Source organism: Prunus avium, chromosome 6 (assembly GCF_965620075.1).
Source record: "Prunus avium chromosome 6, drPruAviu1.hap1.1, whole genome shotgun sequence".
In the NCBI taxonomy this organism is placed as follows: Eukaryota; Viridiplantae; Streptophyta; class Magnoliopsida; order Rosales; family Rosaceae; genus Prunus; species Prunus avium.
In genome coordinates this window covers 28,202,670-28,218,293 of record NC_142289.1, presented here as the reverse complement: position 1 = coordinate 28,218,293, position 15,624 = coordinate 28,202,670, and the positions used below count along the sequence as shown (strand labels likewise).

Genomic DNA, 15,624 nt, shown 5'->3' with positions numbered 1-15,624 from the left:
TAATTAGGTTAAATTTCATTCGTTTTTTTCCTTTTAAAAATTATTTTTAGTTACAATTAATTGAAAAAAATGCATTTAAACTTAACGGAAACTTTAACGGAATTAGACATAGGTGATGGATTGCAACACTTTACTAAGTTCAGGTGGTTAAAAATAAAAAATAAAAATTCAGGTGATAATGGCACATGTGCCTAAAAATCCAGGTGCTATTTATTCAAATTTCATTTTTCTTTTTTATTTGTGCTTTGTACAAATTTAGAGCTACCCCCGACTATTAGAAGCTTTCATAAAGTGATATGCCTATAATAACCCTTTTAGTCTTATGACTTTCCCAGAAGTCAAATCTCTTTGTTTAGCTCCAAGAGAAATTAACATGCTGAGCTCATTTTAACAGCTTGAATATGACTGGGAAGATGAATTGTTAGTACAAATAATATTTCCTCAAAATTGGAATTATGTACAATTATTGCTTCATTCTAGAATAAGATTCACATATTACACAAAAGTCAATTACCACAGTTCAAAAGACTAATTCAAACTGAAGTGAACCACCAAAATTCACACTGAGTAACGAGAGCTTAAATCAGGAAGGACCAGAGTGTACATACGTACCAACTAAGCATGCACAGATGACAGATGATAAACAAAACGCATTAAAAGGTGAATTTGTAACTAAATATAAATACAATGAAAAACTGAAATATTACAATTTACAAACTAATTTCTTCAGAAGACGTCCAGATTAAACTGCCATATTCCATCAGCAATCTACAGAGAAGTGGCTTCTCTGCATGGTGCCCAAATTGATGGCACCATGCTCTACATCCTTTTAGAAACTCTGTTATTTTGAAGTAAATTGATCAAGCTGGTGTAATATGTACAAAATCATTTTTACAAATGTGTGAGATGTGGATTTCTTTACCTGGATGTACTAAGAAACTTATTTCTGGTACTACATTATATCAGAATGAATCGATTATGCAGGGGATATAATCGCTGCACTGGTATAGATATAGCCATACATGTGATTTTTCAGTTCTTCAGCTAAATAAATATCTGCAGAATTTTAACCCAATTTAAAACTTTGTTAGCATTAGCCACTGAATATTTGATTAAACGTATTAACGTGAAAATGGTCAGAATTGAGCAATGTGACGTGAGAGATTTGACTTTCATTACCTGCAGTTTGGCTTTCTGCAACATTCAAGTCATATAGTTATTATTCTAGATAGCTGAAAACGAGACGATAACTTTTCCAAGAAATCTTCAAGGGTTGTATTTGTATGTTACAGTTGTGGTCTCTAATAGGAAATTTGAGTCCCTCTTTATTTTGATTCACAGAAAAGAGTAAGTGAACACAATGAATTTGTGTATCTTCTTAGCTTTAGAACATACAAGATCTTAAAGAGATTTATGTGCTTGAGAAAACAACACTTTCCAGGTTGGTGTAACTTGTTTCATGTGTTTTCTTTTGATCATATTCGACAGAAGTATTCACCAGATTCGACAGAAGTATCTCAAAAGAAATAAAATTTCCTGTCAAATCAGGATACTAAAATGTTTAAACTGATAGTAGGTCTAACACTGGGGGAACTTTTTCCTTGCTTAAAGATATCTGAATCTAAATATTAACAAGGTTGGATTGATAATTGAATAGTAGTTACTACTTGATTGACACACTCTTATGAATTAATAACAGCAAGTTAGAAGTTATAAACAATAAGAAAAGTTTGTTCAGATATCTCAAAATAGGCATGCAATTTGGTAAGCATAGCAATGTAGTAACAGTTGTTTCAAAAAAAATTTGGGTCAAAAGCCAGTAAAAAACACAAGAGAACAGAGAACTAGCCATTTTAAACTTATAAGCAGAGACTGCAGAACAATCACCTGATAACGCCACTGGGATCGATCAAGACATGGCACATCATATCTGTTCTCCATCGATCATTATGTGACGGATGTGAGCAATCTTGGGCCAATCTTCGCCTTTTTCTCTCTGACATCGTTGTTTTAGCAAAGGACAATAAAAGATTTCTAGAAGTGAAAGAGAAGTTGGCAGCCCTTCCTCTGGCAAGCTCTGGAGCTCAGGGCATCTCCGAATTGCCAAATTTTCAAGACAGATGAGGTTTGTCAACCCATTTCCATCCATGGTCTTAAGACTCAAAAGAGTGGAGATGGAGAGAGAGCTGAGAGTATTTGGCAGAAGCCCCTCCTCTGGAAATGAATCTACTTCTGCACATTCATTGAAGTCAACTCTCAAGTCTCGGAGAGAGGTGAGTCTTCCTAGAGCCCATTGCATACGATTTGCAATCAGTTTTCTGCAAGACTCAATCCGAAGTGATTTTAACTCTGATGGCAATCCCCCGTCTGGAAATGATTCCAGTTCTGGACATTCTGTTATGTCCATAGACTGAAGAGATGGGAGAAGGGTGTGTATATGTTCTGGCAGTGACCTCAATTTCTTGCAGCGACAGATATTTATATTCGTCAAGTTTGGTGCATGTAGCCCTCCATCAGGAAAACAAACAAAACTTGGGCAATATATATACAGGTACTCGAGGCATAGGAGTTTGCTGCGTTCAGATTCTTGTGAAAGAGTGAGACATTCTATATTAGTTCGACACAACACGAGCCTTTTAAGCTTTGGAAAGTAATCCAAAGGTAATCTCCCACTTAGCTTAGGACAATTCCGCAGACGAAGCTCACAAAGATTAGGAAAAGCTCCACCTTCTTCATTACCTCCAACATAAGACCACTCTTGCCAATCTCGCATGTTTTCGAAGATCAAAACTTGCAGAGATCGAAATTGCTGGATTTCACTGCCATCATCACCAAAGAACTCAGCACCTATGGACACGACTCCATTTAACCCAATAATTTCAAGCTCTCTGAGAGAGGGCAGCATCCCAAGAGGTGGCAAGAAGTAACAATTTTTACAGTTCAAAAGTCGAAGACAAACTAGATTTGAGTAAGAACGATCGACTAACCAACCTGGAAATCTCGTACCCTCATAAGAAACAATGGTCAGTTCTTTTAGGTTCGTATGAGGTTGGAGGTTGTCGAGGACTTCTCTATCTTTTTGCGAATCCTCAGTATCGCCACCCCATTTCAAAACAAGTTGATTTAGATACTTCTTCTCCTTCATATTGGCCTCCAAAGCATCCCTGACATGGACAATGTTATGAAGCCCTGAAATACAAAGAGTTCCACGCAGACACTGAAGCTCCTTCAACTCTACAATGTCATCATACCCTGCAGTATTTTGGTCCAACACGAAGTCACTCAATGTTTGGAGATCCTGCAATTTGCCCAGCTTTGGTGGCATCTTTTCTAATTTTGTTCCTCTGATATCAAGATGCCGCAAGTTGATTAGTCTTTCCAAGTTGGTTGGCAACTCAACAAGGCTCCGACAGTACGACAACAACAAAGTTTGCAAATTATACAAAGTACATGTTGTATCAGGTAACTTGCCTATCAAAGTGTAAGACAAGTCCAAGTGCTTTAGATGTTTCAGGTTACTAATTGAATTAGGCAAATTCCTAATGTTGTAGCCTGATAAATTTAGCACTCTTAAACATTGTAGTGTTGGAATTAAATCATGCAGTATCTTTTCCGACATATGAAACTGTGCGACAATTGGACACCTTAGTGATAATGGTAGGAAGGTGCGCAAATTCTTCGCCTCATATAAAGCCTCAAATTTCTCAAAACCATCACCATATGTTTTCATATACGAAAAATGACGAGTCTTGCACTGAATGTCCAATGAGTCATTGTCCTCCAACCTCACACAAAAATCTCCACATACGAACTTCGCTAAGTCATTGATAAGGTCATGCATAGTGAAAACTGGTTGGTGATCAAATTGGCCTTGTGAATGTTGAAAAAATGACCTTGAGAGTAAATCATCGAAGTAGTCCTCTCCAACTTCTTCCACTGTTTTCTTGTTTTTGGATTGTAAGAGACCTTCAGCCATCCAAAGAAAAACCAGATTCGATTTTGTGAAAACATAATCTTTGGGAAATATCGAACAATAGGCAAAACAACGCTTAAGATGCCGAGGCAGATAATGGTAGCTCAACCATAAAGCCGGCAGAATGTTGCTATCCTTATCTGACAACTGCCAAATATCGTTCTTCAGTATATTTTCCCATTCCTCTATGTTTGATTCAGAGCTTAAGAGACCTCCAAGTGATTTTGCAGCTAAAGGAAGGCCTTTACACTTTCTAATAATCTGTCTTCCAATCACTTCAAGATTTGGATTTCCACCAACTCTTCTACTTTTGAAGGCATGTCTTGCAAATAACAACCAACAATCTTCTTCGGATATTTGCATCAGATGGTGAGTTCGAAGAGTACCCATTACAGATGCAACGCTTGCATTGCGCGTCGTGACAATGATTTTACTTCCATGAGCTCCGGACTCAAATGGACGCCTCAAGACATCCCAATCGAGATATTTCTCATTCCAGACATCATCGAGAACAAAGAGAAACTTCTTCCCTGTCAAAGCTTCCTTGAGGTTAACCTGAAGCATATTTAGGTCCACGAGATCACAACTTCGTGACATGATTGAGCCATAAATTGTTTGTGTCACTCTAACAACATCAAACTCTTCTGAAACACAAACCCACGCTTGGAGTTCAAAATGCTGCTTTACTCTAACGTTGTTGTATACGAGCTGAGCAAGAGTGGTCTTGCCCATCCCTCCCATGCCCACAATGGGAACCACACTTATTTTATTTTCAGTAGCATCATCTAATAATAATTTGATGATAGTTTCTTTGTCCTCATCCCTTCCATATGGAGTAAAGTCCTCAACCAAAGAAGTTGAAGGTATTGTTTGTGATGCTCTCCGTCTTGCTCCTGCTTTCAAATTAAGAACATCTTTTTTCTTTTCAATGAAGTCCAGTCTCTCAATGATTTCTTCTATCTTGGAGTCAATTGCTTTGTCAATGGCATAAAACCATGCAGAGAAGAGCTTTTTGGAGAGTTTTCGGAACTTCTGTTAATTCACCAACAACAAATTAATAATTTTAAAGCTAATTAAATATTTAATTGAAGTTAATTTATTTTCATTTGGAATAGAGATACACATAAATTTCCTAGGAACATATTCATTCCCTAGTGTACAGAAATCTCTATACATAAAGCAAAAGTCCCTTGTTTAAGAAAAATAAATTCAAAACACAACTACTTCATGGGTAAAAAAAAAAAGTATATTCAAATACAAGTAATTGAAAATAAAAGAAATAAAAGTTCATGCAAACAAAAAAAAAAGTATATATAGAGTACCCATCTATTTAGGGATTCCTCAAGATTCCTAATTTTGAATTCTTCTTTTCTTTTTATTTTCTTTTTTTATTTAAAAAAGACAACTTTCAAAGTAAAAGTAAATTCCACCAAGTCAATAAAAACTTTAAATGCCATTTTTCTTAAAATCCCCACAATATGTACCTTACTAGTGCTGCTTCCAGATTCAGCCTCCACCTTGCACCTCAAGGCTTCTGTCTTAATCTCGTTCAACAGATCCTCAGCATCATAGACTGCCTCCTTAAGCTCTTCGAGCCATTGCTTCACATCCTGGTTACTTATTTGCTTCTCCTCAGCATCATCAAGAACAGCATTCACAGACAACAAAGTGATCTTCAACTTCTTCAGCAAACCCTCAGTGAGTTTCCTTCCCTGGATGAAATCAAGCACTTCCTTCGAAAGCATCTTCTCGAACACTTCCTCTAGCAAAGCCTCTGCAAAAGCTCCCGCCACAATCTCCATGGTGTTAACTTCCTCTTTTCAATATGGAATTCAGAGTTGAGAGAGAGAAGGTATTATTCTGTGAACATGAGTTAGTAGAATAACTAAAGCTTAGATTAACAAGTTGGTATGAGCATATATTTTGATGAAGCTGAGATAAATAACAATGGACGACTCATAAATCGTTGAAAGTGAAAGTCAAGTTAAGCTATTTATATCGGAATCTGGACAATATATGTATTGTCAATTTTTTTTTTTCTCTCTCCTTTTGCTTTAGATAAAAGCAGATGCTTTCAAAAATATATTGGAGAAAGAAAAGCAAAAGGACCATTTGGTTTCCCATTTTCTCCCTCTGTCGACTATTATGAAGATGGGAAGAAACATATAACGACAATGTTGGTGGGACCGCAAATTCCTTCTTCGTATTTTTCATCTACTTCACTTTTTGACAAACCTGACGCAGGAGACTTATAAACAAGGTAGAACTGAAAGCACAACGAACCCTTTCAGATTAAAAAATCAGATATTTTCAAAAAAATTCCACTTTCACTATTTTTACACTCTCTCCTCAATCATATAATTCATGCTTCATTTCATACATATATGTGGTTCTCATCTAACAGAAATAACACTTTTTGCTATTTTCGATCAATAACACAATGACACATATAATTATTTTTTCATGTATTATCCCCGTTACATATATAAGTTTTTTAAGTCTTGTAGACTAAACTCCACCACCAGTCAGTGCGTCATTTTATTTTTCTACAAAATGGAAAGACAAAGAAATATTAAAATTAATCAGTTGAGTTGAATATCATAACAATAATTATAATATTAGGTTTTACTTTAAATCTGCTTTGTTGTTAACATCCCTTCCCAGTGTCATGAAAGGGTCAAGTTTATCCATTATATATCCACTTTTCTAACACTAGAAGTAAAAATAAGGACTTTATCTAGTACGTGTGTGTGATTACTTTACCATAAAAAGTAAATGTAACTATATAAGCCCATGTGGGAATGGTTTGATCATCTCCTGTCCAAAATCTGCCAAAGCATACAAACTTTTGCTCCTTCAACAATCCAAATTACAAAATGAAAACAGCACTACAAGTTACAACCGGAATTCTGAATTCAGACCAAGAAATTTTCAGAACTTAGAAAGTGAAAGATAAGCTGAAGGCCACAAGAATATGTAGTGGTTGTGTTATCATATTATTCATAATTAACACGAGTTACATCAGATCACAAGTACAGAAAAAAAGGTTAGAGACACAACATTATTAGATAATGAGAGGTGATTTGCAAAGAATTAAGCAAGTGATACATAGATGATAATAACACATGATAAGCTTTTAACGCCTATATGTAAGGGTGGACACGATTCGGTTCAGTCTTGTTTTTACTTAAAATCGAAATCGGTATTATTCATCCAGTTCGGTTTTTAGTCAAAATTGGAGAAAAATCGAACCAAATTGAACTGCCAATGAACAATTCGGTTTTCCTTCCAGTTTTTTCAGTTTAATGCAGTGTTTTTTTTTGTTGGGCTTCAATATCTATAACATTTAAGGCAAATTTGGGCCTAAAGTCTTTCTTTCACATTTATATTGGCCTAAAGTTAGTTGAATCCAAAAGGAGGCATGATTAGCATACCAAGTATTGGGCTTAAGAACCAGTTTTAGCCCGTGTTACCATAGAATGAGCAGTGAGAGGTTGAACCTAGGGAATGAGTTGCACTTGATGGATGTCTTGAGGAACTTGGTGAAACTAGCGCGACAACAAGGGGAACGGTGAGGGAAAGGTGTGGATGCGGTGATGGGTTCACTCAAGGGAAGGATGAGTAGCATTAGACCAAGATCTGGTTGGTAATATTGTGAGGTTTGTTAATTGGTTGGTCTTCAAACTAGTACATGCTTAACTTTCAAAATTCAGGGTTTAAGTTGAAAATGAGCTAAAACCTCAAACATGATGTCTGACATCTTTATCCATTTCTTTTAACGTCACTTCAGTCAAAACTTCTACAATGTAACTAATGGCATGTTTACTTATTTAGAATTGAGGCAATGATGAATCAGGAAAGTTATGCACATGGAAGAAAATGAATTGGCCAATTCGATCAACTACTATTCTCAATCAATTTAATTCATGATTTTTCAGCTAGTAGATTACATATCGTGATGTGGAGCGCGTGAGAAACTAGGAATCAGAATAATTCTAATACACATGTGTTAAAATGTCATAAGTACTTAACGAGAATCGCGGAAGTGAGGAATTGACAAACTTAGGAATAGGAATTGTTTACTTACCGCATGGAATCATAATAGAAATAGTTGATTCCCATTATTTGTACTTAGTAACTCTCATGAATTGGAAGCTAAACCAAGTTTTGGAAGGCAATATAGGAGAAGAAAAAAAATGTAGTTGATCTAGTTCCTTGTTTTGAGGGTATTGGATTACGGATTTAAAGTGGGACTAACTTTTTTTATTTTTGGATTCATTATAAACATGTGAGAAATTCATGAATTGAAATAATTATTTTTCTTTTCATACACATTCCTAATAAGTAAACATGACATAAATAGTTAGAAATACGAATAATTCCAATAATCCTCCCAACATAATCCCTATAAATAAACATGCCATAAGTGCGAGTGAACGTAAGGAAATGACATCGGAATTAGTTAGGTTTAAAAATTTTATCCCTATATAAATGAAGATACTCGTGCAATTCTCCTCCAATATCGCTTATATATAAATAAAAAATAATAAGAATTAAAAAAATAATTAGTGTGCGTTGAATGTAGCATGAACCACAAAAAGGAAAAAGGAGGAGTTGGTTTTGGGCCTTTTGGCTGGTGGCAACGGGGATCTTTCAAGTGTCCTTGGCTTATAATGGCTTTCAGAATATGCCAAGGGCCATCCTTTTCATATTTCTTAATGAAACAGAGTCCTACAATACACTCCCTTCTCTGTCCTATATATATAGGGTTTAGTTACCGTGACCCCTCCTCGCTTTCTCCGCTCTCAGCCGAAATAAAAACATCCCCACCTCAGTCTTCATCAACTCTCTCATCCTTCCTCACCAACCCATCCCACTCCGTAAGCTATCTCTCTCTCTGTCTTTCTCTTTCCATGTTTAATATGTGCGCATGTCATGGTTTTATTTTTTGGTCAGTATATGCATGTAATATTGGATCTGTGGTTTTTGAGATTAAATCAGTTTGTTTATTTGTTTAACAGCTGATCAGTCTTCTCCCTTTGGTTTTTGGGTTTTGTTGTGAGGGTTTGTGTTGTGGGTTTTGTGTTTTTGCGTGTGACATATATAGAAAAATGAAGATCAGGACTGAATTGATCCTTGGTTTTCAGAATTTGTTTTTCTGAAAACTGAAGCAGAAATGAAAAGTTGAAAACAGCATAGGTTCTGTATTTGATTGTGTCTTTGAAAGCACCTTCTGTTATGACCCAAAGCTCGTTTTGCTTTTTCTTTTCCCTTTCTTGCTCGTTTTGCAAACAATATTTGTTGGAATTTTAGTTTTTATTGTCAGGATGTATGTCTTGAACTTAGAATTAGATTCCGAATACCCCCAAATGGTAAAATGGGACCTATTTGGCTGAAGTTGCTGGGTTTTGACGCACTTCGTAATTTGGTGAAGCTAAATGGGTTCTCATGTTATTGGCTTTGGTATAATCTGGTTGATTATTGTTTGGTATGACTCATATATTAGTTAACTGATCTGACTTTGGTTTTAGAGCTATTTGCGTTTTCACCCTTAATCTTCCAAAATTTATTGATCTGATTTTTGTTCTGGTGTGAACTTGCTGAAAGTTTTAAATTTAAGAATTTTTATGTTATGCATGTTTTCCAATGGTCAATTACAGCATCTGGTTGAAAAGTTATATTTAATTATTGTCAACTTTCTGTAGTGTTGGCTTTATTGTGAACTTTACTTTTGTATTTGTCTCCTTTCCTACATTTGAAATGATTTTGGCCACTACCAGAATAACCACAGACAATAATCAATTAAAATTTGCTTGATGAATTCAGTAGGGGGTCATACAAGGTCAAATAGATTACGGAGAAGTTGATTGACCCGTTTATATCATATGAGTACTTGTGAGAGGCGTGTCACAATTTTCAGTTGTGGGCTTGGATGCTAGATGCACACTTTTTCTGGGGATTGTTTGTTGTTTATCTTTTTGTGGAATTTTCATAGGTCATGTTGGATGGTGTATATTGTTTTGTTTTGGATCATTTAGTGTTATAACTTGTTTTGTGGTTACACTTCTAGTTCTAGACCAATAATTTAGTTATTCTTCACGGATTAAAGTAACCATCTGTATATGCTATCTAACCAAAACGGAGCCTCGAGTGAAGAGCATAGAGCCATGAGCTTGCTTCTTCTCATAGTGCTCCGGACATTGACTGCCTTTGTGTTTCAGAGGGGATGGTTTTGTTCCATCTTTTTATGAATTTTTTAGAAGCGTACAAGTGATGTCCCTATCTTATTCAGCTGTGTTGTTAGAGACCTGAAATGAAATTCAAGAGCAGATAGCGTTCTTATTTAGTTATTAATCTATATGGAGAATAATGAAATAGCTGGTTGTGGAAAGTTCTGCTGCATAATGTCGATCACTAACATATAACAGATGCAAGTTTTGGGTCACGGTATAGTTTTTTAGGGCTAGGCTGGGGCTGGTTTGGTTTGCTTATGTCTGTGGTAAGATAAAACTGGATCAAGGTTTTGAATTGTTTTCGACCCTTTAATGAAAATTCTATTGTGTAAAGTTCCTTGCTGTCATCATTTGGTGTTAAATTGCCTTGCTGTTCTCCATTATTTGTATTGTTGCTAGCACAACTTTGTTTCTTTCAAAAGTGATAATGGCGATGTTTAAGTTTAATCAACATTTCTCTTTCCTGTTCTCTCATTTGTTAGTGTTCTTTTTGGTAGTTATTAAAAGTCTTGAAATATTGTTGTATGATTTCAGGGCAAAACATGTCAACCATGACAACTGTGCAAATTCCATCCCAATGCATGTTCAGACATGCACCCCAGAGTCGTTTCACGAGTTCTATCGTTAAGTTATCATCTCCTCTTGGATCTGTGAAGAATATCTCCAAGGCCTTTGGCTTGAAAGCATCCTCCAACTTCCGAGCATCAATGGCAGTATACAAGGTTAAGCTGGTTGGACCAGACGGTGCAGAGTGCGAGTTTGATGCTCCAGATGATGCGTACATCTTAGATTCAGCTGAGAATGCAGGAGTTGAGTTGCCATATTCTTGCAGGGCTGGGGCCTGCTCTACCTGTGCAGGGAAGCTGGTGGCAGGTGCAGTGGACCAGTCCGATGGCTCGTTCCTTGATGACAATCAAATGAAGGAGGGTTATGTGCTGACCTGTGTGTCGTACCCGACTTCAGACGCTGTGATTCACACTCACAAGGAAAGTGAGCTGTATTAGGTGCTTTGCTGTTGGAATTGAGTAGAAAGTATGGAAGTGTTGGTGTCTAGAATTATTATGCATCTTATGTTGTTAAGGCTCTCGTAGACCTTCCCTTTATTCTGTTTTGGTGGGGGTTTGTTGTGGAATGGCGGTGCATCTAAATGTTAATGGTTGCCGTATTGGTTTCTGTAGGTGGCTCTTTAGTTCAGTTCTTATTCAAGGGATAGATTCAAGACCTGTCCCAAAGCGTTTGTAGAAAAATTCACAAATTAAATTCCCTTTTCAAGTGGTCCCTTAAATTGGCTTCTAATAATACTCCCGGTACGGACTTTTTATTTCTGATATTCTTTTTGAGTTTTCTCTTCACACGAATTGAGTAAGTTATGTAATCATTGGATTTTCTCTTCACACGAATTGAATACGTTATGTAATCATTGGATTTTCTCCTCACACCAATTAAATGAGTTATGTTATCACCAGATTAATTGGAGCTTTTGTACCTGAGCTTTGTCTCAGATCAGGAGCTTTTGTTTTCTCTACTTTTTTCTCTTCACCCTCACCTTAAATTTCTCTAAATTATGCCCAAATTTGGAATTTCAAACTCCTCTCTCCCACCCAGAAATATTATTTTGTTATGGTGTCCACACATTCCTTCTTGCTGTGTCCCGACCTAAGGTCTCAGCCACCAACCACTGTTCTTTGGCTCCATGGATGAGGATGCTTCAAAAGTGCTCTTTGCACATGCTTCTTGGACTATGGTAGCACCTTTTGCGTGGGTGGTTTGTCCACCACCATTTTTCATTCTAAGCATATGTATGTCGGGTTACTGGTTACCCATCTCTGGCAGTTCTGGATATGCAACAGCGGTGCAACAAGTGGGACGTGGCAGTTGTAGCTTCTTAGATTTATGGTGTTTCCTTTGTGTTTGTATTGGGCTGGATGTTTGTTTTTGGGCCCCAACTATGCTAATTTTCTTTTTTGATTTCTGTTGGGCTGAGGTCTTGCACCTATTAGTGATGGGCTATTTTTAATGAAATTAGTGATGGTCTCGCACCTTAACCAAAAAAAAAAAAAAACCAATAATGCTATGACATGCCTGATAACACTTCACATGGCATGACATTATTGGTCCGGGATAGCAAAACAATGATATCTTCATTGCAACTAAGTTTTTCTCGATTAATTGTTCACACAATACACAATTCTCTATTAAATTATTTGACCCGACCTAAACAATTTTAAACAAATCACTGATCTCATGGGTTGATCGATCTATGTTTTCTTAAAAAGTTGTTCAATCAAAGCAACTTTAGTGGGAGTAGGCCATTGTTTGCTATCTCCGATCAATCACAGCATGTCATGCGTGATAATTTTTTTACGAGGCAATCTGTGATTGGCTAGGGATTGCAAACAATGGTATCCCCATTTTGACACAAGTTTTTCTACATAGGAAATGTCGAAAATGTACAAATAGTATATAATCAAGAACTAAAAAATCAACCGTAAATTTGGTGTGAAATAGATGGAATATGATATTAACAAATAATACAATAGAATTGTATTTACTTTCATATGCTACAATTGATAGAATCAATTATGGTTTTTCTCCACCCGGAAGTTTTCAAGTGTTTTTACTAATAGTGTCTTTACTAATCAGGAATTGGGATTAGAATTAGAATTAGAATTCCAATTATGGAGGATTCCTGCGTTTACTTCACATCAAGGAATTAAAAAGTAAGTGGGGCTCAATTCTTGATTTTCGAGGAATTCAATTATTGGGTGGGAGGTGAGATTCTAATTCCTGGAGAACTAACCCATTATGAATTCATCCTTTTTACTTATTATATCCTCACTCAATTTTAAAAATTCCATATTTGCCATCTACTTTAACCCAACAACGAGGACATTTAGCACCACTCCTACCCAAATTCCATATGGTTTAGTAAACAACTTCAATAGGAATTCGAATCTAATTCTCCTCAATTCAATTCCTCCTAATCCGTATCTGATTAGTAAACATGTCATAAAATTATGGGTTAATTACAATTTAGTACCCTGTACTTACACCGTTAAGGCATGTTAGTCCCCGTCTTTTCAATTTTTACAGTCGCATACCCTTAGTTTGTAAATTTTTTGCAATGTGGTTCCGCCATTAGGGTTTCTGTTAGATCTTTCTGTTAAATGCCTATGTGGCATTATGGGTCCCACATTTTTTAATTTTTTTAATTTTAAATTGATTAAAAAATGAATAAAATATTAAAAATCAAAAAAATCAAAAATCAAAAAATTTCTCTCTCTCTCTCTCTCTCTCTCTCTCTGCAACCCAGACCCGATTTCTTCCCCCCAACCTAGATTTCTTCTCCCTCCTCCAATTTCTTCCATTTTTTTGCCATTATCAGCCATGTTTCTTCAGCTCTTAACCTTGGCCTCGCTGGTCCTCCTTCCCCTACTTTTCTTCTTCGTCTTCAAGGCTTCATCACAACCAAACCCCAAAACCAGCAACAACACCAAGCTCCCCAAATCATACCCAATAATTGGCTCTTTAATAACCCTCTACAAAAACGATGAACGCAGGCTCCCACGGATCACAGACCTCCTCCGAAGCTCGCCATCAAACACCTTCACCCTCCACCACTCTCTGGGCAAGCACTTCGTCGTCACGGCCAACCCCATTGTCGTCCAGCACATCCTCAAGACCCATTTCCCCGTCTACGAAAAGGTAACACCTTCCGCACCACCCTCACCAACCTCCTCGGCGACGACATCTTCAACGCCGACGGCGACACCTGGAAGTTCCAGCGCCAAGTCTCCAGCCACGAATCAAAAAAATCAAAAAATCAAAAATTTTATCTCTCTCTCTCTCTCTCTGTAAAAATTCTCCCACAATCCCCTCAAAATCCTAACCCTAATTCATCTTTAAAATCATCCGATTTGAATCGGTGGTGTGGTTGATTCGTTCGGAATTGAGAGCCGAGAGAGATAGAGTGAAGGATGTCTGTGGCAGTGTGTGGAAGCAAGAGGTCCTTTTTCGAAGAGCTTCCTCCATCGCCGCCTCTCTCAAAGAGGCTTCGCTGTTCTTCTTCTACATCTCCCATTCGCTTCTCTGCTCCTTATCTTCTCGATCAGCTTCGCTCTCTCTTCCCTCAGATGGATCCTCAGGTATTAATGGATATGGTCTTCTTGTTATTAGATGTTATTTTTGGTTTTGGATTCCTATTGCCTGCTTGATTTCTGAGAAAAAAGGGTATTTTGGTTTTGGAGTTTAAGGTCGGGGCAGGGGAAGAAGAAATCGAGGGGGAAGGGGGAGGGAGTCTGGGAAGAGAGAGAGAGAGATAAATTTTTTGATTTTTAATATTTTATTCATATTTTAATCAATTTAAAATTAAAAAAATTAAAAAATGTGGGACCCACAATGCCATGTAGGCAGTTAACAGAGAAATCTAACAGAAACTCTAACGGCGGAACCACATTGCAAAAAATTTACAAACTAAGGGTATGCGATTGTAAAAATTGAAAAGACGGGGACTAACATGCCTTAACGGTGTAAGTACAGGGTACTAAATTGTAATTAACCCTAAAATTATTCATGAAATCAGCTCTATCTGATAGATCTTCAAATGCTCAAAGATTGCATCTTTTTTGGGCGTAAGACATCAACGTCTTTGTTCTTATGAGTAATGGCCCCAACTACTTGAGATTGAATTGACCTTCTAACTCCATTTTATCTTTGTTGTACTAACCTTATCTATCGGTGCAGCACCAAATATGCAACGGCAATAAATTTTGCTTCATCATCTTTTAGCCTCGCGGCTATAATCAATTCTTTCTAATTTTTTAAAAGAAATAGTATAGCTGCGTGACTATATTCGGTTTTTTCTAATTTTTTAAGAAGAAATAGTATAGCTGGCTATACTCGATTTTTCCTAATTTTTTAAAAAAGAAATAGTACAGCCGCGCGGCTATACTCGGTTTATTTAATTATTTCGTTTATCTATAAGAGTAGTTTAGAGCATCATCCATTACTATTGGGCTATTATCCGAGTCTTTATTGTCTCCTTTTGATTTTTTCACTTTTCCAGAGTTATTACCCGTATAAAGAATTTAGCACTTTCACGTTTAATACAATATTATACATGTACTTACCTATTTTTCAATACTACATTCGTGTTTTGTATACATCTTCAAGACTCGGTAAAATTCACGTTTTTTAAAAAGCACACGTACAATACTCATATTGAACATGTACGTACGTATTTTTCATATTTAATAGACATATTTTTTACAAAATTTTCAATAATACACACAAAATTCACGTATTATACGCATAATTCTCACATATTATATAGCTGCTGAACTTTGAAGTTGTAATTTGCCAAAATTTTGCCGAATAAAACACGTACATATTTTATTCGTATAGCAACACAGCTATACC

The 15,624-nt window shown here is 36.5% G+C and overlaps 2 protein-coding genes across 2 annotated transcripts; one reads left to right on the top strand and one right to left on the bottom strand.

Annotated features, from left to right (window-relative positions):
• Positions 1 to 453: 453 nt before the first annotated feature.
• On the bottom strand, positions 454 to 6,016 carry LOC110769935 (putative disease resistance RPP13-like protein 1). The gene is made up of 4 exons (XM_088254189.1): positions 5,458 to 6,016; positions 1,888 to 5,005; positions 923 to 1,056; positions 454 to 838 (listed from the first exon to the last, which is right to left on the bottom strand). Exons 1-2 carry the CDS (start codon positions 5,773 to 5,775, stop codon positions 1,925 to 1,927), a joined length of 3,399 nt encoding a protein of 1,132 aa, XP_088110315.1. The 5' UTR covers positions 5,776 to 6,016; the 3' UTR covers positions 454 to 838; positions 923 to 1,056; positions 1,888 to 1,924.
• Positions 6,017 to 8,693: 2,677 nt separating this feature from the next.
• FD3 (ferredoxin 3) lies at positions 8,694 to 11,536 on the top strand. Its single transcript, XM_021973989.2, has 2 exons — positions 8,694 to 8,853; positions 10,741 to 11,536. The coding sequence occupies exon 2, from the start codon at positions 10,749 to 10,751 to the stop codon at positions 11,208 to 11,210; it is 462 nt and encodes a 153-aa protein (XP_021829681.2). The 5' UTR covers positions 8,694 to 8,853; positions 10,741 to 10,748; the 3' UTR covers positions 11,211 to 11,536.
• The last annotated feature ends 4,088 nt before the right edge of the window (positions 11,537 to 15,624 follow it).